Source organism: Dermacentor albipictus, chromosome 9 (genome assembly GCF_038994185.2).
Source record: "Dermacentor albipictus isolate Rhodes 1998 colony chromosome 9, USDA_Dalb.pri_finalv2, whole genome shotgun sequence".
NCBI classification, from domain to species: domain Eukaryota; kingdom Metazoa; phylum Arthropoda; class Arachnida; order Ixodida; family Ixodidae; genus Dermacentor; species Dermacentor albipictus.
This window is the reverse complement of record NC_091829.1, coordinates 106,256,328-106,282,666: the sequence shown is the minus strand read 5'-3', so window position 1 is coordinate 106,282,666 and position 26,339 is coordinate 106,256,328. Positions and strand designations below refer to the sequence as shown.

Below are 26,339 nucleotides of genomic sequence, written 5' to 3'. Positions count from 1 at the left end.
GGCCCCGTCAATTCAACCTGCGAGCAACCGCCGCCCAACAAAGATGAACTCCTCGCTCCTCTGCGCTGCTTTCCTACGAGTGCAATCTTGGAGCACGTTGAGGTGCTGTGCTCGGCCGGGTTTACCTTCAGTGAGTTGCGCGTTGTTTTGAACCCGCGTAAACGACGCTCAGCGCGTGGTACTGACAGACTAATACATCAGGTCCTCAGAGAACGTCGATGCAGCGCAGTTTCTTTCACTGCTCGAGGCCTTCAATGGTGTCTGGCCCAGTGGCATAATACCTGCTGACTGGAAAGTGGTGATAGCCGTCCCTATTCTCAAGCGCGGCAATGCTGCCACGAATATCAGTAGTATCAGTGGCCGCCCAGTGTCGCCTACTTCGGTAGCCAGCAAAATAATGGAGGACATGGCTTTGCGCCACCTTGAGTGGATTGCCTCCGCCCTCGACGCTTTAGCCTCTGATCAGAGTGGTTTCCGGTGACTGCGCTCAGCAGCTGAGTCGCTCGTGGACGTCGAGGCTACGCTCGAGCATGCAGCAAGTCGCCAGGAAACCGGATATCTTGTGCTGCTCGATGTGCAACACGCATTCAATGGTCTCCCTTACACCACCATCATTCAAAGCCTTCGTGAGCTACGTGTAACCGGCCGCCTCTTTGACTATCTCGCGGCCTTCCTCAGTGACTGCACGCTCAGAGTGCGAGTTAGCGACGAGCTCAGTGCCCCTCGCAGCTGGACCTCCGGGGATCCCCAAGTCAGCGTGATCAGCCCATTTCTTTTTAACTTGACTTTGGCAAGACTATCTGACTCCATCCCGAAGATGACTGCCCACGAAGTCCGTGTTGTGATCTACGCCCATGGCATTACACTGTTCGCGTGCGGGCCCATGGACCTCGGCTTTCAAGTGCGAGAATCCCTGCAGTCGGTGATCAACGCCGTCGAAAAATAACTCGCCAGCATAGGGCTCTAGCTCACGGCGTCAAGAACTGAGGCGTTGTTAGTACACCCCCGGTGCCCCTGCGTGCTTTGAAGTGCCTTGTATCTCGCTGCGTGGAAGCCCTCTCCCGTGGCAGAGAAAAGTGCGCTATCTCGGACTCGGCATCGACTGCCGGGTCAACTTTAACGCCGCTGTCTCCCAGCTCTGTAAGAATTCAAAAAGCCGGGTGGCGCCGCACGCTCCCTGCTCGCCCATGGTCATGGTTGTACACCAGAATTTGCGCTTCGAGTGTACAACTTGGTCGCAACATCGCGAGCACTCTGTGCGCTTCCCCTCGGATTGGCAGCAGCGATGACACAGTGAACACCTCTTAGGCGCGTTTTTCTGCTTGTGCAGCTTTTGATGCTGGCCACGTGACATCGCGACATGTGCAAGAACAACAACGTCCCCTGAGTCATCAAGGTACCTGAGAGCGCAGCGGTCTTGCGACCCTAGCTGCTGAGGCGGACACCAGAGTTCTTCGCTACTTATAGCGTGGAAGCTTCGACTGCTGGCATCATTGGCAGCAGCGACGGCACAGTGAACACCAATTAAGCACGTTTTTCTGCTTGTGCAGCTTTCGATGCTGGCCACCTGACATCGCGACACGTGCAAGAAAAACAACGTCACCTGAGTCATGAAGCTTTTGATGCTGGCCACCTGACATCGCGACACGTACAAGAAGAACAACGTCACTCGAGTCATCAAGGTACCTGCGACCCTAGCGGCCTTGCGACCCTAACGGCTGAGGCGGACACCAGAGTTCTTCGCTACTTAAAGCGTGGAAGCTTCGACAGGTGGCCTCATTGGCAGCAGCGACGGCACAGTGAACACCTATTAGGCGCGTTTTTCTGCTTGTGCAGGTCAGTAATTTTGTGCTTGAGCACTTTATCTTTGGTTTTGTTGCTTTGCTGTCGCTGCTGCCACATATATTCCATGCCTTGTGTACAGCGTAGTTTTACGAAGGTTCTGTTTCCTTGCATGCGTGTTTCAAGGCTGTTTTCACTATGCCCACTTGTGCTGAGGTCACGAAAAGAATCGATGAACTCGAATCAAAATTAGGAAATAGGATCAGTAAATTTGAAGAATGCATAGCTGTCAAGCTAATGGGAAAATTTATTGCATAGTGCAGTAGTGCATACTGCATAGTGCAAGATTTATGGCATAGATTTTGGAGAAATGAAAGAGCAGATCCGTAACCTGGTGTCGAGCGTTGAATTTCTCAACGACATGGCTGAAAAACTGCGCTCAGAAAACGCCTTGCTCGTTAGTGAAAACAAAGAGCTGAAACTGCAAAACACCTCACTCGCTACTGAATGCGAAGAAATCAAGTTGGAAAACAGTACTCTCTCTAGCGAATTGTCTGATTTAGAGCCGTATTCAAGGATAAGAAACGTCGAGATTAAAGGCATTCCGTGCACCCAAGGTGAAGATTGCAATGTAATCATTCATACAATCGGAGATAAGATTGGCTGTCCTGTCTCGCCCATCGATCCGGAAGTCGTTCACCGCGTTCCAGCCAAAGATGAAAAAAAAACGTGATCGCCCGGTTCTACACTCGAACAAAGAAAGCAAGTATGCTTTCTGCTTTCGTCAGCAAGGCGCGAAAAGCGAAGCTTTGCCTCAGTGACATCGGCTTTTCTGGACAAGTTCAGGACACTAAAGTGTAGGTCAAAGATCACTTGACATCGCAGAACAAAGCACTATTATCTAAAGCCATGTCATTAAAGAAGGCTAAGAAATGGAATTTCCTCTGGATAGATAACTGCCAGATTAAAGCCAGCAAGAGCATCGGCAGTAAGGTGTTTAGCCTTGCTAACGAGTCTGACTTGGCTGTATTTGCTTAATACAGCACTGTACCTTAGGAAACTTTTCATAAACCCTCGCTAATAACAAAAACAAACATGTCTGCGTATTTTTCAACTAGCCAATAAATGAAATAAAAACTAATAGTTCATGCTCGGCCGTTAATTTTAAGGCGCGAAGTTTGCGAAAACACTATGACGACACTAATTCCCTACTGTCTACGCTCTCTTTTCGATTTACCATCATTACCTTTAGTGAGACTTGCCTCTGCGATGACGACAAAAGCTTATTTTCCTTCCCTTCCTACTCAGCCGAATACTGTCATAGACAAACTAGCAGTCATGGTGGTGTGGCCGTTTACGTATCATCACGTCTTAGCTGTAAACGTCGTCATGACCTCGACTTAAAGCTAACAAACTGTGAATCTGTTTGGTTAGAATTCAATCATCCTTTTCTTCAGGCTGATAACAGATACTTTATTTTTGATTGCATTTACCGATCAACTTCATCTTACACTGACGGTTGTTCCGCCCTCGATCAATCCCTAGAGAAACTATCATTTGAAAACAAGAATGTAGTTATTATAGGCGATATCAATATAAACCTTCTGGATGAAACTTCACCTACCTCCCCCCTTTAAAGCAACTGTTTTCAGAGTTACGATTTTGAATGTTTGGTAACACTACCTTCTTGTTGTAATAAGATAAATGAGGAAACACTACTAGAGCATGCGCTAAGCAACATGACTTCACCGCCAGAGGGTGGTATCGTTGATGTCGCCATAACAGACGATTGCCCTATCTTTGTTTTCCTCAACTGACAGCCACAGTCACCCGATATTTCGTACTTCAGCTGCGTACTGAACAAAGATGCCTTTTTGGAATCTGTGAATAAAACTAACTGGTCTGCTGTCCTTGAAAATAATGATCCGTAAGAAGCCTTTTTTCAGTTCTGCGCAATTTTGTTATCAATCGATTCACATACCACCAAGAAAGAATGCAAGAAAATCCTCTCCCTTCCTCAAAACCCTTGGTTAAATGCTAGCATACTAGCCAATGTAAGGAAACGTGACAACCTATATAAAAAAAACTAAAAGGCAACCATTTAATGTCGCCCTCTCTGCACGATACAAAAGATTTTGCAACGCACTCAACAGCAAAATAAAGAATGCAAGGAAGAGCTAGTATGAGCACCAGCTTGGTCAGTCTGGCAGCAACTCAAGACAAATGTGACAAGTTTTAACTACCTTTTTGCGCAGAAATGAACAACTCTCATTTATCGATACCATCACAAATGATCGCGTTACATATGATCAACTATTTGAGATAACAAGAGCGTTCAGTGATGCTTTTATTCCGGACAAACCAGTCATCAGTAGCCGTCCTTTGCAACTGAATCATGTGCCGCATTCATTTTTTTATTCTACAACTCCGCATGAGGTTCTTGATGTGATTCGCAAACTGAAAGTAACCAGTGCCAGTCTTGATAATATTCATCCTAGTAACATAAAACTAGTTGCTCGTCTCATACGTGATATTTTAAGTTTTATTATCAATTTAATATTCCGGACTGGCATTTCTCCATCTGAGCTGAACCGAACAAACGTAATTCCAGTTTTTAAGAGAGGCTATCGTTCTTTACTAACAAATTACCGCCTAATATGTATACCGCCATTCTTTAGTAAAGTGATTGAAAAGTTGACTGTGACTCGATTAACCAATTACATCTCTAAATGTAATATTCTTTCCAATTTTCAGTATGGTTTTCATCCTGGCTATTCGACCGACCTTGCTCTTATCTTCCTAACGGATCGCTTAAAGGAAGCTTTTGATAAAGGGTGCTTTGCTGGTTCAGTTTTTATTGATCTTACGAAAGCTTTTGACAGTATTAACCATCACATTTTCTTTTTAATGTTGGAAGCTCTCGACATAACTGGACCAGCACTAATGTTACTACGAGCCTACCTGCAGGATAGACATAACATAGTTAAAATTTCTATGTTTTTTCAGAAGCTAAGGTTACTAACCTAGGGGTACCACAGGGTACTATCCTCGGACCTTTATTATCTTTAATTTACATTAATGATCTGCCTGACTGTCTAACATCCTCACAATGTGTATTGTACGCCAACGACACAACCATTATTCACTACGATAAAAATACTTCGTTCTTAGTTACTAAACTCAATAATGACTTGGATAAGATTTCAAACTGGTGCATAAATAATTATCTTGTTATTAATTCCTCGATAACCAAGTTTATTGCATTTATACCCCCCAGAAACCATCTTGTTGAGTTCCATTGCTGATTTGTGGTTCCCATTTAATCCCTTCTAGCACTCATTGCTCATTCTTAGCGGTAGAACTAGACTCTAACCTCAAGTTTTATTATCATGTCTCGAATATTAAAAAGAAAGTTGCTTACGGTATTCGGTTACTGATTAGAGCCCGCCAATTCTTTAACTGTTGTACACTTCTCTCGCTATATTATGCCTTTATACACTCGCACAGTAACTATTCCTTAATATGTTGAGGAAATACATATAATACTCACCTCAGTTCATTTCAAACATTGCAAAACTAGAATAGTCACCTCTAGTCCCTGTAATACTAGCGTTCTCCCATAGCTACACTGTAATAACATTCTGTCTGTCAAAGAAACTGTGTTGCATAATCTGGGTATACCTATATTTAAGTTAATGAATAATGAAGTTCCTGCATGTATAATTCCTAAAACATGCCTGATAAATACTAATGTCCCAATTTGCTTTGCACAATAATCTATTTTTACGTCAGGTGCGCACCAACTATGGCAAACAATCAGTTCATTTTGCAGCCTTTTAATTTTGGAATTCCTTACCACTTTGCGTCAAAACTTCCCGTTCAACATCCATATTTAAAAAAAAGATACATCTGAAGAATTTTCTTCCAACACAAGATACTTTCCATTAACTTTATTTTATTTTCTTTTTTTCTCTTTTTTCTTCACCCTTATTACTTCTAATATTCCGCTGTCCTGATACCTATCGTTTCTTTTAATAGTCAGGTGTATTTCGAAGTTGTTTTGTTGTTGCTTCTATTGTTGCATTCATGGTCAAGTATATTTGAAATTCTTTTTTTTTGTATTGCATGTTTGGGTAAGATGTTTTGTCCGTTACTGTTCCATTCGTTTAGTTCATTTAGTTTTGCTACATTTGCTCCCTGCAATTGTACAATTTCCTTCGTTAGATTTCTTGTAACTAGCTCGTAATCTTGTTTTGTATTCTCCAGTACTTACTTTCTTCCACGTTTGCTTATACATGATTTTAATGTAGTTCTATTCGTTGCTTTAGAAAACGCATATTTATAAAGACCAGGAGGTCCCGATACAGTCATTGACTACGGGACCTCCTTCTGTATATTATTATTTTATAACCTGTAATCTATAATGAATAAAATCAATTTCAATTTCAATTTCAACCCCAGAGACGCCAACTAGAAAGCCATCGATATGGAGCACCGATCCATAATCCGCCAGCTCTAAGGGTTCCCTCGCAGTTCGCTAGTGGGAGCAACTCTCGCCGTAGCGGGAAACTGGCCGCCCTCAACAAGCTCGAGGAAGCAAGCGCTGCACCACATCAAGCGCCTCCAACGATAGCCACAGGGCCAGCGCCTCGTGTTGCCGCTTCCACACCCTCGAGGGCTCGGGCATGGGCCACTTCTCTGCGAGCGCCTAGGGGACCGGCTGCTCTTTTACACCGACGGCTCTTTGTCGAGTGATGGCTCCGGTGCTGCTGCGTGCTCTGCGCCAGACATTTCCGCTACGCGACAGTGGCGCCTTCAGTTTGCTTCGTCTTCGATGGTGGCCGAACTCGCTGCGATCGACCTTGCGCCTCACCTACTTCTACAGCAGAGCGGTGTCGTTTCCGCTGCGATCTTATCTGACTCGTGCGCGGCACTGTGCATGCTTGCGAAGGACTATGTCGGTCTTCCGCTTGTGCAACGGGTCGGTTCAAAACTCCGCCATCTCGTCGGGCGGGGCTGCGATTTGGCCTTGCAGTGCGTCCCGGCGCACATCGACTTACCGGGCAATGAGGTGGCCGACTCCCTCGCTAAGGAGGTTCAGTCCGATCGCTTCCCCATCGCCACCTCGCTCACCCCTTTTGACGTGGCCAAGACGACGATTCTGCGCCCCTTCCGCGCGCGGCACCCGGACCCGCGTGTTGCGGCAGGTACGCCCCCTCGCCTCCTCCCCCGCGCTGGACTCTCCCGCGAGGACCGCTCGTTCCTCCTTCGCCTGCGTGTCGGATGCTACATACGGCCGCCAGACTACACAGGCTGCAGGGAAAAGGCAGCCCTGTGCGCAGCAACTGCGCCGATGTGGAGACGCTCGGGCACGTCCTGTTTCACTTTCCTGCTTTCAGTGTGGAGCGCACGGACTTGTGTTCATCGTATCGGCGTTTGGGACTACCTTGCGACACGGCCAACGTGCTGCTTTTTCCTGTTGCCTACTCGTCTGTCGTCGAGTGCGCTTGCGGCACTACTTGACTGTTGCAGTCCGGTGCAACTAAGAGCGCGGCTCTGAGCCTCGCATTTGCTTCTTATGTTTTTTTTGCCGCCTTCTCCATTCCGCTCTCTTCATCCTTTTCTCCCCACACGCTTTTCCCCATGCAGTGCTGCTCAAGTGTTCTCCTGTGAGAGACAGTTACGGAACTGCACTGATCTCTTCCATTTTCTCTAAAGTCACTTCGCGCGCACACACGCACACACACACACACACACACACACACACACACACACGCACGCACGCACGCACACACACACACACACACACACACACACACACACACACACACACACACACACACACACGCACACACGCACACACATGGACGGTAAAAAGACCGTTTTCGTAACAGCAGACTTGCTTTATTAATTAAAAGTTATGCCATTCGGCGTCTGTAATGCCCTGGTAACCTTCCATCAAATCCGGGGACTTTATACTTCGGGGATATAAATGACCCACTTGTCTATGTTAGTTCCCCCCCCATCCTTTACGAGTCACCTTACACGGCTTTGGGCCACCCTTGATGTTTTTCGACTTGCCGGCCTTCAACGCAATTCAACTAGCGCCACTCTGGATATCGCCGGAATACTGTTTTCGACGAACTTGTCAGTGCCGCAGGAGTTCAACCCGACTTTGACAATATTCGCACCGTCGATAACTTTCCCGTACCATCGTTCACAGTAGATGCCAATAGCTTTGTTTCACTATGCTCCTATTTCCGTCGCTTCATGAAGAACATTAGCCACGCCACACGCCCGCTAACAGACCTACACAAAAGAGACAAAAGAGACGTCAAAAGAGACACCAGAACAACGCACAGCGCGTAATTGCGTAGCTAGCCGCCTTCTCTCACCCACAGAACGTAAGTTTTCTATTACGGAACGCGAGTGGCTGACGTTAGTTTGGGCAGTAGCCATGTTCCGCCCTTGCTTATTTGGTTGGCCATACTTAGTTATCCCTGACCACCACGTCCTGTGCTGGTTCTAATCGCCGAAAGACATGAGTGGACGACTGGGTCGGCGGGCGCTGCAGCTACCAGCCTGCACTTTTACTCTTCTAGATAGGTTTTGCTTTTACAGATCAACCCCGACTCTCTCTCCCGTCACCCGGTCAACAGTCCAGACCATGATGTCCACGACACCAATGCTTGCGTCCTAGCCATTTTAGACTTGCGCGACGTTCGCATTGAGCAATGCCATGATGCCTCTTTACGGCTCCTTATCAATCACGTAGTTTCTGTGTATGCTGGACCCACTGTAAGCCCATCAGTACACAGGTGACGGAGTCGTTCTGTTCCGACGCAGTTTTCGCCCTGATGACCGGAACTTTTGCTCGTCCTACTTTCACATATTAGACCATAAGTTCTTGAGCAGTGGCATGACGCACCTATCGCCGGCTACGTCAGTGTGTCCGGTACTACGATCGTGTACGACCCTGCTTTTGCTGACGCTGCTGTATCGCTCCTTCCGCCACTACATTACTGCCTGTGTACTCCGTCAGCACCGCAAACGACCTGCTGTAATAACCTCTGGACGCTTACACGCCGTCGATGTCCCTTCCGGACCCTTTTTTCCCGTCGGCCTCAAATATCCTAGGCCAATTTCCTTCGTATACAACAGGCAACAAGTGGGTCACTGTCACGACTGTCTGCACGACAGGTTTCGCCATCATGCGAGCACTGCCGACAAGTTGCGTTACGGCTGTTGCCGAAAAAGTTCTATATGTTTATGTAATGGTAAACTTGGTGTAAGCGCGTTTTTTCGGTCGAAATTCTGCGCTCATTGCCAACCTAATTATCGTCTTATTGTTTATCAAACTGTTCTTTTTAAGCACCGAATCAAAACTGATTACGTGACTCTCCGAGCGCCACGGTAGATCTAGCGCTGTAGTTACCCGCTCTGCGCCGCGCTACCTCGGCGAGTTGGCACCATGCCCGCTGGGCCAGTGACGTCATCCGTGCTGCCCCTCGTCTCTTCTTATCTAAGTCATCCCTCAGCCACCGTGACTGATGCGCTGCGCACGTCATTCTCGGTGATGTGCCAACCTTTATCACCGAGCTTAATACGCCCGCATCGTGAATCTTCAAAATTGTAGTACACACTTCACGTAATAAATAACGCACAATGGTCAACGCTTCAGTCGCAATGTTGAGTTTTGAAGTCACCATGAAGCTTTCTACACGATCTTGTGCATGATTGTGGAAAATAAACTCCGGCAGTTTTTTGTTTGCCATTGACATATTTGGTTTCACTGAGACCTTTATAAGGGGCCTATTGTGAATTTCTTTGTGCAGCTGCTAATGTTGAGAGCATTTCTAAGGAACATTATTTGATTTCGGAATCCGTGGCGTACACTAAAAAGCAGACTGGCGATAAATGCCAAAGCAGACTTCCTTTACACGCTCAGACAATTGTTTAAAGTGGTACGCATATATATATATATATATATATATATATATATATATATATATATATATATATATATATATATATATATATATATACAAACGTTGTGCAGGCGTAACCACATGGTTCAGGAACGTTCTGTAGCCCCGACGATCACCTCGACGTGGAAGCCTCAATCGCCACGTATGAGCGTGTAAGTGGCCACAACAAATGAGATCCGACGATGATGTTAGCTAAATGGGTATTCTACCTACAAAGCACGGCAAAGGTGTGGTATGACAACAACGAGGAAAGGACTGGACACGTGCGAACAGAAGCTGAGGGACCTGTTCGGCCATCCCGCCAGATCAAAGAGTACTGCTAAGAAAGCGACCTGTGCCCAGACGTCCAAAGTACCATTCGTATCTTACACCAAGGACGTGCTAGCTCTGTGCTGTACCGCCGACAGTGATACGGCTCAGTGGGACAAGGTTGGGCATGTACTGAAGGGGATCACTGACGATGCTTTCAACCTGCTCATGTGCGAGAATGTGGAACAGTACAAGATATCATAAAGGAGTGTCAGTGCTTTGAGTAGTCCAAGAACTGCTACAGCGCAACGTCGTTCGCACGTCAGCCGAACACATCTGCGACATCCTCTTGCAACGACAGGCTAGGAGTACAGTGATAATCATCATCAGATGACCTGACGCGGATCATCATCATCATCATCATCATCATCATCATCATCAGCCTGGTTACGCCCACTGCAGGGCAAAGGCCTCTCCCATATTTCTCCAACAACCTCGGTCATGTACTAATTGTGGCCATGCCGTCCCTGCAAACTTCTTAATCTCATCCGCCCACCTAACTTTCTGCCGCCCCCTGCTACGCTTCCCTTCCCCTGGAATCCAGTCCGTAACCCTTAATGACCATCGGTTATCTTCCCTCCTCATTATATGTCCTGCCCATGCCCATTTCTTTTTCTTGATTTCAACTAAGATGTCATTACCTCGCGTTTGTTCCCTCACCCAATCTGCTCTTTTCTTATCCCTTAACGTTACACCTATCATTCTTCTTTCCACATCTCGTTGTGTCGTGCTCAATTTGAGTAGAACGCTTTTCGTAAGCCTCCAGGTTTCTGCCCCGTAGGTGAGTACTGGTAAGACAGAGCTATTATATACTTTTCTCTTGAGGGATAATGGCAACCTGCTATTCATGATTTGGGAATGCCTGCCAAACGCACCCCAGCCCATTCTTATTCTTCTGATTATTTCCGTCTCATGATCCGGATCCGCCGTCACTACCTGCCCTAAGTAGATGTATTCCCTTACGACTTCCAGTGCCTCGCTGGCTATTGCAAATTGCTGTTCTCTCCCGAGACTGTTAAGCATTACTTTAGTTTTCTGCAGAATAATTTTTAGACCCACTCTTCTGCTTTGCCTCTCCAGGTCAGTGAGCATGCATTGCAATTGGTCCCCCGAGTTGCTAAGCAAGGCAATATCATCAGCGAATCGCAAGTTACTAAGGTATTCTCCATTAACTTTTATCCGCAATTCTTCCCAATCCAAGTCTCTGAATACGTCCTGTAAACACGCTGTGAATAGCATTGGAGACATCGTATCTCCCTGCCTGACGCCTTTCTTTATTGGGATTTTGTTGCTTGCTTTATGGAGCACTACGGTGGCTGTGGAGCCACTATAGATATTTTCCAGTATTTTTACATATGGCTCATCTACACCCTGATTCCGTATACGCGGATAGTGGGGCGATATCTTGAAGCCATGGCTCCTGCAGCTCTTCTCTCCTGCTCCAGTACATCGACCAACGTACGTATAGCACCATTTGGACAGGCAATAGTTCGGGAACAACTAGCTAATGCTGGAGTTAATCTTGTATGTGCCGTTGCCGCTTGACAGCTGTCTCATGCTCTAGGTCCATCGACTCTTCAGCGGTATCGTGCACGATACCGAAATCAAGCCGAGGGGCGAACCGGAGATGATCGGCCAATATGGTTTGCCTGCCTGCGTATCAGTCCCGTTGTCGGCATTATATCAACAGTATGGTCTCCTCCCCTCTGTGACCGTCATTCACCCCTTTTTTTCGCCCCGAACAGAGCGAGTGTCGTTACGAGCCTACAATGGCCCCGCAACAGCCAAACAATTACCCTCGTGCTCGTTGCAACAGTGTGTCGTCGTCATTCCGACTTCACCAGTCCCATTCGCCACCAGCTCGTTGACAGTCGTCCCTATTGCCAGAGGTTCGTCGCCCGCCTTCCCCGATTTAGCCCCGACGCCCGCGTCCGGAAAAGTAAGCTATGCACCCCCCGGAGGTGACGCTATATTTACGAATTGACGGAAAAACCATCTTATCCCGTTGACGACCAAATAGAACTTGATGGATGTTTTAGTCAATGGCATCAGTGTCCTAGCACTCATTCACAGTGGCGCGCATGTACCCGTGATGAGTGCCTAATTGAGCCGACGTATCAACAAAGTTCTCACACCCGCTGGATCACGCTCCCTCCACGTCGCTGACGAAGGAACGCCTACTGCGCTTGGTATTTGCACCTCTCAAATTGGCACTACGGCGCGCCTAACGGCTGTTTTGCTTGCCGTTTTGGAATAACACCCTTACGTCGTTAGACTCGGCTTAGACTGTTCAACGCCCATTAAGTCCTCTTTGAGTGCGCGTCTAGTGTGATTCAGATTGAACTGCCCACGGATCCTATACACTCTAAGAAATGTTTGCACCTTTTGGAGTGCCCCTTCTGCCATACAGCAATAATTGTCATCTGCCTTGATGCGTTTGCTTTCTTTAACGCTGTGGGCATGGTATTTTCCAGTAATGAACGGCATGGGCGTTATCAGCATGATAGCATTCCCAACAGGAAAGTAGTGGGCCCAGCGTTTTCAAGAAAGGAAACGCATCAAGGCAGATGATGGTAATTCTTGTGTGGCAGAAGGGGCGCTCCAAAGGGTGGAAACTTTTCTTGGAGTGTAGGCTACCAGTCACAAAACCACGGTTATACTCTCCCACGGACATCTGCTTGTGGCTTCATATCACTGCGTATTTCAGAGTACTGTCCCTCCTATCTGTTCCTGACGGCTTCTTTGTTCTAGAAAGTCCCACCGCTAACATACTGCTTGAAAGAAACTTGGCCATTCCCCATACCACGCTCGCAGTTAAAGGCAATCAGACTTCGCTCTCTTTCCTTAATTTTACCGCTCGTCTCAAACTCTTCTTGGAGGCAAGTCTTTGGGTGACATCTCGCCTGTGAACGATTGCGAGACATCGGCTGATGACGCCGAAATTCTGTTGCCGTCTACAGGAACCTCCAATTCACTGACTCTCACAGACGAAGTTAGCAATATGATTGCACCTGATCTTCTTCCGGCAAGAGCTGCTGACCTCCGCCATCTCTCGGAAACTTACCATGACATTTTTTACCTTGATGGCCGCCGTATAGCCCAGACATCGGTTGTCATACGTAGCATTTACACCGGAGACGCCAATCCAATACGCCACAAGCCATACCGTCTTCCACATCCTGAATGACAAGTTATGCAACCAGAAGGAGACAAGATGTTGACTGAAGGCGTTATCAAGCTATCATGCAGTCTGTGGGCGTCCCTTGTTGTTCTTGTCATGAAGAAGGACGCTCGTGGGCGTTTTGTTTTTATTACAGGCACCTTAACAAAATGACACGTAAGGATATGTCTACCGTTTGCCGCGTTTTGATGACGCCTTAGACTTCTTGCACGGAGCCAAGTACTTTTCATCGATAGACCTTCGATCAGGCTATTGGCAAATCTCGGTAGATGACGTGAACAGTGAGAAAACTGCCTTCGTAACGCCTGACGGCCTATACCAAACCATGGTTATTCCGTTCGGCCTCTGTAATGCATCAGCAACCTTCGAAAGAATGATGGACTCCTTACTTCGCGGCTATAAATGGTCCACATTTCTGTGATATTTAGACGATTTCTTATTTCTGACACCAACTTGCGCGAGTCATCTAACGCGTCTATCGGCTGTCCTTGCTGTTTCCCAACGCCCAAGCCTGCAATTGAACTCGCCCAAGAGCCCCTTTGCACAACGTCAAATTACTGTTCTTCGCCATCTCTTCAGTGCCGCTAGCGATCAACCCGACCCTGACAAGATTCGCCCTGTCTAGAACTTTCCTGTTCCGTCTTCTACCACGGATGTAAGAGCTTTGTTGGCCTATGCTCGTATTTCTGTCAATTTATCAGTAATTTCGCCGATGCGACTAGCTCACTAACCGACTTACTTAGGAAGGACGTTGCTTTCACATGGGGCCTTGCTCAAACCAAAGCCTTCTCCGCCCTCGTACGCTTGTTAAAGGCTTCCCCATTGCTGGCCCATTATAATCCATCTACCGCCGTTGAAGTTTACATGTCCATGTAAATGTCCGTGAATCGGGCTGTACTTCTTCAGTGGTAGCGTAACGCAGACCACGTAAGTGAATATGCCAGCCGCCTGTCACCCACCAAGTGGAATTTTTCCATTACCGAACGAAAGTGCCTGGCGTTAGTTGAGGAAACTGCATATCTCGGCTCTTCTTGTACGGACGCAAGTTTTCCGTGGTTACCGATCACCACGCCTTGCGCTGGCGCTCCTCACTTAAAGAGCGATTAGGTAGGTTGGCGGTACGCTCATAAAATATCAATTTGCTGTTTTATACAAGTCAGACCGTTAGCACAAGAACGCCGACTACCATTTTCGTCATCCTCTCCACCGCCCTGAATTTGATGCACAGGACACCGACCCTTGTGTCCTGGCCATTTCTGATCTGCACGACATCTGCACTGAACAATAGAGTGGTGACTGCTTACGCGCTCTCATTGCTCGTCTCAATTATGGATATTCGGAGCCCACGCTTCGCAAGTTCGTGCTCCGGGCCAGCATTCTCTACCATCGCAGCTCACGTACTGAAGGACCATAAAATTTATTCGTTGTACCACGCCTTCTCCGGACATCAGTTTTTGAGCAGCTGCATGACACCTATGCTGCAGGCTGCCTCAACGTTTCGCATCCTTACGACAGCGTATGGCACCATTACTACTATCCAAGCCTGTACCGCTCTGTGCACCACTACATTGCAACCCGTGTGCTCTGTCAGTGTCATAAAAGCCCTGCTGCTCTGCCCGCTGGACGCCTTCATCCTATTGATGTGCCCTCAGAACTATTCTTCGTGTCGGTGTTGATCTCTCGTCCTTTTTTCGACGTCGAAATATGGCGATAAGTGTGCCGTTGTCGCGACTGATTACACAGGCTGGTACGCGATCACGCGAGTTTTGCGCAGAAGCTGTGGAACTGACGTGGAAGATATCCTTTTACGTGACGTCATCTTCCATCACGGCGCACCCCAGCAGGCCCTGTTAAGAACGGTCCAGCTGAGGTGCAAAGTTGCCAGCCAGTATCGACGACGGCGGCGTAAACTTTCAAGGAACGCCAACGTTACGCTCTAGCCTCGTCGCCGTTGTGAGTGAATGAGTTCGACGAAGCAGGTTTGTGCCACAACACGACACCGCCAATGGGGTCAGCCGCGAGCGGGGGAGTTGCCGCGGGAACGTCGTCGGGGACCCCTTCCCACGCGCCGACCAAGATGCAGGACAATAGCCACCCGGGTGAGCTGCGATGGCCAGCTTGGAGTACTGCGAAGTCCGCCTGACGTTGTCTCCGGACCGTGAACCTGTGCGGGAGTGTGTGTGTGTGTAAGCCGTCCCGGAGAGCGGCGGCTGGTTTACGATGACTCAGCGAACGTTTGCGTCACCTTGTATAAGGTGGGGGGGGGACCAAGTGTTTATAGACCGCTGTTGTGCGGATGCTCGACACACTGTCTTAAGCAGTCATGTTAGACTGAGACACTCTCTCAAGCAGTCGTGTTAGATTAACGTACTTTCTCTCGAAGTCATGCTAGACTGGTGAACTGCATGTAAATAGGGTAAATACACCCTTATCCTTCGTTGTCAATGAGAAGCAATCCTTCCCTTCATTAAAGTCCTCAGCTTGGATAAGTTGGACGACGGCATGGGCCAGCTACCTTATAATTCATGTCGGACTGCAACCTTGACAAGGGATCACATGCGATGGGATTGAGCCCCCAATCCTGAGAGTCCTCACTGATCGCGGCCGCACCTTCTTGTCCAGAGTAGTCGAAGAAACACTTCGATCAAAACTTTCGAGAAAAAACTTCGAGCAAAAACTTTCCACCACATAGCACCCGCTGACAGCTGAACTTGCAGAGCGGCTCAATCTCACGTTGAAAGAGATGCTGTTTATGTGCCTTTTCGACGACTACAGTGATTGGGACAACACGCTACCTTTTGTGACCTTTGCATATAATTCGCCTCTCACGAGATGGCTGGCTTTTCACCCTTTTATTTTCCTCTTTGTCTGACACCTTTCTTTGCTCTTTGAGACACTCTTTATATCCTGGACGAACTCAATATGTTCAATACGGCTTGGTCCGAGCCCACACGGCACGCCAGATTGCCGGCTCCATGCTCAATGAGTCTCAGGCCACGCAGATCCGGTACGACCGGCGACATCGGGATGTTCGATTTTCTTCTGGCTCCGTTCTCCTCATATGTCGACCATGTTGCCGCGTCGGTTTGTCTGAAAAGCTGCTGCAACGCCACACAGGGCCCTACACGATAGTGCCGCACCTTGGCGACGTGAACTACGAGATCGCTCCGCGGGACGATTGTACGTACGTCGTGCATGTTCCCCGGCTGAAGCCTTGCTTTTCCCCAAGTTCAATTCCCTGATAGTTAACACCGAGATGGCGCCTTTACAGGCTGGGGTTATGTTACGGCGCAACGAAGGGTTGAGTCGTTCAGAGGAAGACGATTTAACGTATGCAGGTGGAATCGGTCTCGACAGCAATCTTGTTTATGCATCGTTGCCTTTTGTAAATATTGTAAATACACCGTTATATGTGACTTCTACAACGAAACAATATGTATAGCATCTGTGTGCTTCCTGAACAACCTATAGGTTGCTAGCGCTTGCACGGTCATTGTTTTACGAGTCTTGCATGGGCCGTTACTTGTTGGTGTTGTGCGGGGGAAAGACTGTGTACCAAGTATATCTCAGTTAACCACACTTCTACGCATAAAATTCAATGAAAAAGTACTCCTCCTATTGGACGGAAAGGCGCAAAACCACGTGAAGAAACGCCCGGGCTTGCCCGGCCGTTTGTTCACATGTTTTCCCATTGCTTTCATCATAAAACGAGCATCAACTAGATCAGCCACAAGTTCTGAAACCGCATTCAATGGTATAAATGGAATCAATATACTCACTCATTGGACTCGAATGCCACTGCCAATGGGTAAACGGTGAAGGCACTTCGAAAGTCTTCGTTGGTATATTTGCGGAGCTCCTTCTCCGCGTCTTTTGTGGCGAGCACGGTGCAGTCTTGAGCCTCCACGAGTGTCCGTAAGTTTCGACTGACGTCGGTGGCTGGTGACTCGCCGACCACGACGCGGGATCTCGGAAAGTGGGCGCCTAGTTCCACGGGGATTTCGAGGGTCTTGTTACGGCTGCGATCCAGGGTCTTATCCATGGCTCCAACTCCTGAATTCCACGCCAATATCACCAGCAGTGCCAGCGGCGCCACGAAAAAGAATAGGAAGACATCCCAGCTACGCAGAAGGCTTAAGAGACGCTTGACGGAAAGGGCAAAGAACGACCTTGCCCACGTGCGCCGTTTTGTAATTGGCTTGCAGACAACGTCGATGTCTTTTCCTGCAAGTTGCATGCGTAGGAGTGATTGCGCTGAAAAAGTAGTGGCTAGAGAGAGTGTTCCTACGAAGGCTTTGAGTAAGGTTTAAAAATAGCGGCTCCGAAATGACCGTATGGTTCCTTCGGAGACGTGCCTCAGTGGTGTCGACCACGGGGAGACTGGTGATAGGCGGTAATTAGCCGCTGGCTAAAAGCTTTCGGTATAATTAACTTTTAGTCTAATAATTCCTGCAGGCTCATTGTAATGGGGTTATTGAAGCGAACTCTCTGTACAAATCATACGATATGTTCTTCACTGCCAGTATCATATTAATTAACTGTCATGTGAAAACTTGAATTTTTGTTCCTAAACTCAGCTTCCATCTTATATTGCCATCCTTGGAGAATTGTTTTCTTTTAATTGCTTTTTTTTCAATTACTCTTCTGCGTAGATGCGTACTGATATACATGTATACTGTATCGCCCAACTGCCACGCTTTAAAATGAGAGTAGCAGTATTGTAAATAATTAAATGAGCAAGATATCTGGATGTCTAAAAATGGCATTGTCTGCGGTATCGTGATACTATCAAATGATACGATCACAATGCACGAAACCGAAAGGGGAGGTTGCAGCGCGGGGGAAGCCGTGCCTCTTGATGTGACGTTCTACTTTCGTCAGCCAGCAGCGGGCAGACAGCGTGCTGCAGCTCCTGCATTTCCAATGCCACCTAGATAGAAGGCCTGTGCACTCTGCCTTACGATGACTTGGTGCAACATTTTCCACTTTCATGCCCACTGAGATGAAACCCGTGACCTGAAAATCACCATGCCTGACTCGGCCGAATCCCCTTAAATTCTGTGGCAGTCGGTCATGGTAGCATGACGTCATGAATCGAAGTGCAGAGGCCTTGTGCTATCTAGGAGGCGTTGGCATTTCTCACTGTTTCAGCGCACTGGTAGAGCGCTGGTTACGCAAGCAGAACGTCGCCTGAGGGCGCGTGGCCTTGCTCTCGCGGCAGCTTCCCACTTACGGTTCTGCGTGCTCTCGTAGCCAAATTTCGCCGTGCCTTTCTTCCGCGAGTAATCGCATTTTTGCAGATGTAAAAGTTGATGTGGCTGGTACGGAGGGGTCGCTTCAATTATCAAATTTCGATTAGCCCGGTGACGCTAGAAGTTGAGTAATGAATTTTCGTTAGTCAGTGACTAACACGTATCATCCGTCACCCATGCTCACCACCATTAACGCATGTCTCTGCAGGAACTTTCATTGTACTTGTATTTCCAAGCGGTTGTTTTCAAATATTATTTAACGTCTTCGTATAATCACACCGTATAACTTCATTTTAGGCTACGAAGGCATAAACCCTGTACCAAAGTAAGCACATACCTCCATGTCAATCTTGACTGACGTTTTTCTTTGGCAAGACAAATATTTATATAAGCTTAATGAATTTTGCGGTTCAACAAAGATTTCCTCGGGAGGAACACTTATAGAAGGCGTCAGTATGCCTGTGCCTCGTGCAGATCGCTTACTCATAATAATAATAATAATAATAATAATAATAATAATAATAATAATAATAATAATAATAATAATAATCACCACCACGATCATCATCAGCAGCAGCCTGTATATGCCCACTGCAGGGCAAAGGTTTCTCCCATGCTTCTCCAACTACCCCGGCCACGTACTAATTGTGGCCAAGTTGTCACTGCAAACTTCTTAACCTCTGCCGCCCACCTCACTTTCTGCCGCCCACTGCTACGCTTCCCTTCTCTCGGAAACCATTCCGTAACTCTTAATGACCATCGGTTATCTTCCCTCCTCATTACGTGTCGTGCCCATGCCCATTTCTTTTTCTTGATTTCAACTAAGATGTCATTAACTCGCGTTTGTTCCCTCACCCAATCTGTTCTTTTCGTATCCCTTAACGTTGCACCCATCATTCTTCTTTCCATAGCTCGTTGAGTCGTCCTCAATTTAAGTAGAACCCTTTTCGTAAGCCTCCAGGTTTCTGCCCCGTACGTGAGTACTGGTAAAACACAGCTGCTATACACTTTTCTCTTGAGGGATAATGGCAACCTGCTGTTCATAATCTGAGAATGCCTGCAAAACGCACCCCAGCCCATTCTTATTCTTCTGATTATTTCCGTCTCATGTTTCGGATGTGCCGTCACTACCTGCCTTAAGTAGATGTATTCCCTTACTACTTCCACTGCCTCGCTGCTTATTGTAAATTGTTGTTCCCTTCCGAGACTGTTAAACATTAATTTAGTTTTCTGCAGATTAATTTTTAGACCCACTCTTCTGCTTTGCCTCTCCAGGTCAGTGAGCATGCATTGCAATTGGTCCCCTGAGTTACTAAGCAAGGCAATATCATCAGCGAATCGCAAGTTGCTAAGGTATTCTCCATTAACTTTTATCCCCAATTCTTCCCAATACAGGTCTCTAAATACCTCCTGTAAACACGCTGTGAATAGCATTGGAGAGATCGTATCTGCCTGCCAGACGCCTTTCTTTTTTTGGATTTTGTTGCTTTCTTTATCGAGGACTACGGTGGCTGTGGAGCCGCTATAGATAGCTTTCAGTATTTTTACATACGGCTCGTCTACACCCTGATTCCGTAATGCCTCCATGACTCCTGAGGTTTCGACAGAATCAAACGCTTTCTCGTAATCAATTAAACCTATATATAAGGGTTGGTTATATTCCGCACATTTCTCTATCACCTGATTGATAGTGTGAATATGATCTATTGTTGAGTAGCCTTTACGGAATCCTGCCTGGTCCTTTGCTTGACAGTAGTCAAAGGTGTTCCTGATTCTATTTGCGATTACATGAGTAAATAGTTTGTAGGCCACGGACAGTAAGCTGATCGGTCTATAATTTTTCAAATCTCTGGCGTCCCCTTTTTTATGGATTAGGATTATGTTACCGTTCTTCCAAGATTCCGGTACGCTCGATATCATGAGGCATTGCGTATACAGGGTGGCCAGTTTCTCTAGAACAATCTGCCCACCATCCTTCAACAAATCTGCTGTTACCTGATCCTCCCCAGCTGCCTTCCCCCTTTGCTTATCTCCTAAGGCTTTCTTTACTTCCTCCGGCGTTAGCTTTGGGATTTCGAATTCCTCTAGACTATTTTCTCTTCCATTATCGTCATGGGTGCCACTGGTACTGTATAAATCTCTATAGAACTCCTCAGCCACTTGAACTATCTCATATATATTAGTAATGATATTGCCGGCTTTGTCTCTTAAGGCATACATCTGATTCTTGCCAATTTCTAGTTTCTTCTTCACTGTTTTTAGGCTTCCTCCGTTCCTGAGAGCATGTTCAATTTTGTCCATATTATACTTCCCTATGTCAGCTGTCTTACGCTTGTTGATTAACTTCGAAAGTTCTGCCAGTTCTATTCTAGCTGTAGGGTTAGAGGCTTTCATACATTGGCGTTTCTTGATCGGATCTTTCGTCTCCTGCGATAGTTTACTGGTATCCTGCCTAACGGAGTTACCACCGACTTCCATTGCACACTCCTTAATGATGCCCACAACATTGTCGTTCACTGCTTCAACACTAAGGTCCTCTTCTTGAGTTAAAGCCGAGTATCTGTTCTGCAGCTTGATCTGGAATTCCTCTATTTTCCCTCTTACCGTTAACTCGTTGATCGGCTGCTTATGTACCAGTTTCTTCCGTTCCTTTCTCAGGTCTAGGCTAATTCGAGTTCTTACCATCCTGTGGTCACTGCAGCGCACCCTGCCGAGCACATCCACATCTTGTATGATGCCAGGGTTAGCGCAGAGTATGAAGTCGATGTCATTTCTAGTCTCGCCGTTCGGGCTCCTCCATGTCCACTTTCAGCTATCCCGCATGCGGAAGAGGGTATTCTTTATCCTCATAATATTCTGTTCCGCAAACTCTACTAATAACTCTCCCCTGCTAATCCTAGTGCCTATGCCATATTCCCCCAGTGCCTTGTCTCCAGCCTGCTTCTTGCCTACCTTGGCATTAAAGTCGCCCATTAGTATAGTGTATTTAGTTTTCACTCTACCCTTCGCTGATTCCACGTCTTCATAGAAGCTTTCGACTTCTTGGTCATCATGACTGGATGTAGGGGCGTAGACTTGTACAATATGCAATTTGTACCTCTTATTAAGTTTCACAACAAGACCTGCCACCCTCTCGTTAATGCTATAGAATTCCTGTATGTTACCAGCTATATTCTTAATAATCAGGAATCCGACTCCTAGTTCTCTTCCCTCCGCTAAGCCCCGGTAGTACAGGACATGCCCGCTTTTTAGCACTGTATATGGTTCTTTTGACCTCCTAACTTCACTGAGCCCTATTATATCCCATTTACTGCCCTCTAATTCCTCGAATAGCACTGCTAGACTCGCCTCACTAGATAACGTTCTTGCGTTTAACGTTGCCAGGTTCATATTCCAATGGCGGCCTGTCCGGAGCCAGTGATTCTTAGCACCCTCTGCTGCGTCGCCGGTCTGACCGCCGCCGTGGTCAGTTGCTGCGCAGCTGCTGGGGACTGAGGGCCGGGGTTTGATTGTTGTGTTCATATAGGAGGTTGTGGCCAAGTACTGCACCAGGGTGGCCAATCCTGCTCTGGTGAGGGAGTGCGGTACCGGTTCTGGTCACCGGGATCAGGCCACAGTGCAGGCCTGTTTGTGCAATTTTATCAACATGCGGATTTTTTTTAATCCGGAGGAAAATTGCCGGCACCGGGATTCGAACCACGGACCTCTTGCACGCGAGGCGGGTGTTCTACCTCTACGCCACCGCTGCACCGGGCTATGGCTATGGCGATTCCCAATTACTTGTAGTTAGTAACGTCTTCTTAATCTGTCCGCCCTTGTTTATAGGTGTGCATAAGTGTTTCTTTTTTCACGTAATTTATAAAACAAGACTTTCCGTTTCAGAAGCCTTCGCATATATTGCACCATTATCAAATGTTTAAGTGTTTCGATTCTTGTTGATCGTCATGGACAGTTGTATCCCTGTACAAAGCACGATTTTCAGAAAATAAGCTAATAATAATGCCTGAGTCAAGTGGATTTACAATGGCAATAATGTAGAAAATGAAAAGTAACGGTCCTAGCCCAGTGCCTTGCGGTACTCCCGATGTACCGCGAGTCGGTTGAGAGTCTGACTGTTGCCCGTCGATTACTACTTATTGTTTACAATTGCTGAATTAATCATTTATCTAATGTATAATAGGTGGTAGCAGTGCATCTTAACATATTGTTATGAGTGAATGTTTGCTAAAATCTAAAAAATGATGTCGACTTCTCCGTTAGTGTCAAGAGAAGAGGCTAGTGAGTGAATCACCGTATTTAGTTGGCTTACCGATGAACATCCTTTTTTGAAACCATGCTGGTGAAGTGTTACATTTGAGTGTTCTCGAGAAATTCGTTAATTCGCTTAGCGATGACTTGATCAAATAAATGACAACAAAACCATATTATAGAAATAGGGCAACAATTTTTACAATAAGACGGTCTCCTTTCTTAGACATAGGAAAAAGTCCTACTGTCTTCCTGTGATCAACGACGTACGAAATAATATAAAAATAAATATCGCGACAGTTTCTGCAGATCGATTGAGAAAATCGTTTAGAATAATATCGCAAGAAGAAGACTTTTTAACATTCACATTCGGGAACACCGATAGTGCCCTTGGATAGTAAGTGAATGGTACCTCAAATGCTGGAGCAGAAACCGTGGATCGGCACATGACAGCTCGTGAGAACCGACTACGAAAATAAGTGTTAAAATGTTGGGAAATTTCCCTTGATACTGAGATCATTCCTTCAGGAAATTTGACATTTGTGACAGTCCCGTTTGCCCACTTATGAAGGTCCAGAACTTTGTTGGACCATTTTTATGATGTTTGGCAACGCTGTTTGAAAATATTCATCTTTTGATGCTCGTAGAGCGTGCGCTACCAGCTCGCGCAGAGCACTCACGGTAGGCGACTACGCGTGTAGCTCGTTTAATCACCTAAGCTTGTAGCTTAGTTGATGAGGTTACGCGTCATCTGTGGCGTCTACTTATGAAGTCCGTACCCTTTATTCGGCACAAAGGAATCGAAGCCACGAAGGCACATATCTGTAAACTGACGCCAAGGAGCGTCGGCATCATTGGCATTCATACTTATCAGGCAATTATCCGCGCGTTCAAAAATGCTCGTCATCAGCACGTAAATATAAGCAACTCGTTAAGCCTAAAGTGTCTAAAAATGAAGGATGCACTTCGGATACAAGGCCCAGTTGTCACTAATGCTTTGCTGTCGAAACATCATACCACAAATCTAAAGCAAATACAAACGCGTGTTCGGAAGAAATGGACCAAAGAGCTAAGGACGACCACTTCATGGATCCGAGGCGCGGGACTGTCGTCTCGAAGATACTGCAATGTTTTCTACGTTAAACAGCCTTCGCGAGCGTAAGCACCTGACGCTCAATTCTAAATACAGCGTAAGCACGCAACCAAGCGCGGGGATGCTGTAGCGTTCCACGCATGCGTTGTCCAAACCGGCTGTTTTATTGCGTGTAGAATGATGCTATTTATGCTGTACTAAAGCTATCTGATATTACACTAGGATCCAAAACGCGCACAGTAGTTTCCATCAGTTGCGGTTGGAAATTATTCATCATCGATGGCCCCACACTCGCTACGGAACGACGCGATCAGCGCATGAAGCGCTCTTGCTCTCTGCAGTTTCTCACTTTCCACTTCTCTGCAAAGATCACGTGACGGGACTTTGTTGCCAGGTCAGTAGTGTTCGCTCTCTCAACGCCTCCTTACGGACTACAGCCAATGATGAAAAATGGCGCGGCCATTCAAATGTTTGGAGCATTGTGAAGTGATTGAATTGAAATTTAATATGAAATTGGATTTGAAATTGAATGTTAGCTGTGATAATTATCCAGAAAACAAAATTTATCTGAAAAATTACATACCTCCTACTGCTTGTTCTCGTGCTTTTCCCCCTGGAGCCCAGTCCAGGTTTATCCTGTAGGGTAACACAGGGACACTATCATGAGAACAAGCCACTGTGGAAGACGTGGATTTAAATAATGAAGAATCTTCTGCTCATTTTAGTGCAGGTACATGTCTCGCTTCCTTCTCCTGTAAATTGTATCGCAAGCGTAGTCTAAAGCTCAAGAAAAAAATTGATCTTTTACTGGTCTTCTACTCTTTAAAATGCACTCCAAGCTTCCGATGTTTAGAAGGGGGCTCATAGAACGAAAACATATGGGAATCACCAAACAAATACGTCATAAATGTACTGTCAGAAAATGAAAAAAGGGGGATCCGAGGGCCTTAACTTTTCATTAATCACAACCACATGAATAACCAGTTGACACCGCATGCTTTTCCAATAAAAATATTTTTGTTGTTTAAAAGCACTCAATGCAGAAAAAACAAAGCGCACAGGTTCAACATTCTAAACGCCACAACCAGCTGCTGGTGACAGGAAGCGCGACGTGTAAACACATTCAAGAATTTAGACCTTCGCACTTACTATGTTGAAACGAATGGAATACATGCAGCATTTTATCGACGGGTCGGGATTAACTCTTCCCATGTTACCTGTTCATGGGCCAAGGTTAGCTAGCCGAAGCACTCAGTCTCACGTTCCTCAATAGATTTTCGCAAGTCCTCAACATATTGTTGATATTCTTCCACTGATAATTCATATGCGTGCTTCTGATTTTACTGCGTCTTTATTTGTTTGTCCCTGTTCAGTTTCGTATCTGTTTTTCTCTTGCCCGCATCATATTTTAACAAGAAAGGGCAGTTCTGCGTACGTGTACTTCGCATGGTTCCCTGATTTTTTACTGTAATGAATCATGTGACTCACAGCCGCTAATCCCACAGGAGCTCGATAAAGCTGCTCTAAAGCGGCGTTTCCTTTCACTGCTCATGTTCGGCCAAACACGAAGCGCTGTGTGTGTAAAATTCTCCTTTATCCTCGTCCGGTCGTGCTGCGCTGTGTCATCATGAAATTAGCTTGTGTTGTGTTCTTCTGGTCTCACTAAAGCATTGTCGTGAATTGTTCATTGATAATACAAAATCAATAATTTTATGTTCATTCAATGATATCCAGAGCAACCTACTTCAGGTAGACGTCCTTCATCGAGGCGGCCGTGACTCCAATGCCTGCAATGCCCAGCTTTTCGAGGGAACTTTCCAGTGCCTTGAACATGGCCGGGAAATCTTTGCTGTCCAAAGTGCCCAGCGCGATGGACACCTCTTCTTGTTTCTCATCATCGACCACTGCCGCAGGGATAGTCTTGTGGACGATATGCATGGCGTCATGAAGTTTAAAAGCATTTTTCACCTTGGAGAACGTCAGCTTGTATCCGACGCCTGCGTGAATACAAAGGGCAGTTAACGACGAGTCGTCGTTACACGGCTTGTGTACAGAAACACAGGTTAACAGCCAAATTGGCTAAGGGCAGCTACGGGGTTACGCTGCCAGCAGGCAGTCAAGAATTCAGTTTACTCGCGCTGTGATGGCATCCGTGCAGGTGGGAATTGAAAAATATATTGTTCCTTCAGAGATGTATGCTAATCTGGCAGCTGATCGATATAAAAACAGCGACCTGCACCGGTGGCTTTTCAATGTCTTCCCCAAGTACGAGGGCTTAAGGCTCATGTCCGTAGCTGGGTCATATAATAAACATGGACAACTATCTGCGCCAATGAAGGCGAAGCTGCAGCAGCGGAGATTCTGCACGCATCTCAGTGCACCAAGTTGTTCGGCAGCGTGTCGCTGCTGTTTTTCATTTAGGTATAAACAGGCACTAGATGAGCGTTTAGGATCTATTTAAGACGGCGTCGCATTTGCTCAAATGC

The 26,339-nt window shown here is 46.6% G+C and overlaps 1 protein-coding gene across 16 annotated transcripts in view; it reads right to left on the bottom strand.

Moving 5' to 3' along the window:
• The window catches only part of LOC135907219 (phospholipid-transporting ATPase ABCA3-like), a 456,174-nt gene that overhangs the window by 121,323 nt on the left and 308,512 nt on the right, over nt 1-26,339 (bottom strand). For all 16 annotated transcript variants that reach the window (XM_070525189.1, XM_070525199.1, XM_070525188.1 and 13 more), the window contains 3 exons: nt 25,598-25,850; nt 24,437-24,489; nt 17,040-17,484 (listed from right to left, as the gene is read on the bottom strand). In XM_070525189.1, the coding sequence (XP_070381290.1) occupies nt 17,040-17,484; nt 24,437-24,489; nt 25,598-25,850 (751 nt within the window). The remainder of the gene's footprint in view (nt 1-17,039; nt 17,485-24,436; nt 24,490-25,597; nt 25,851-26,339) is intronic.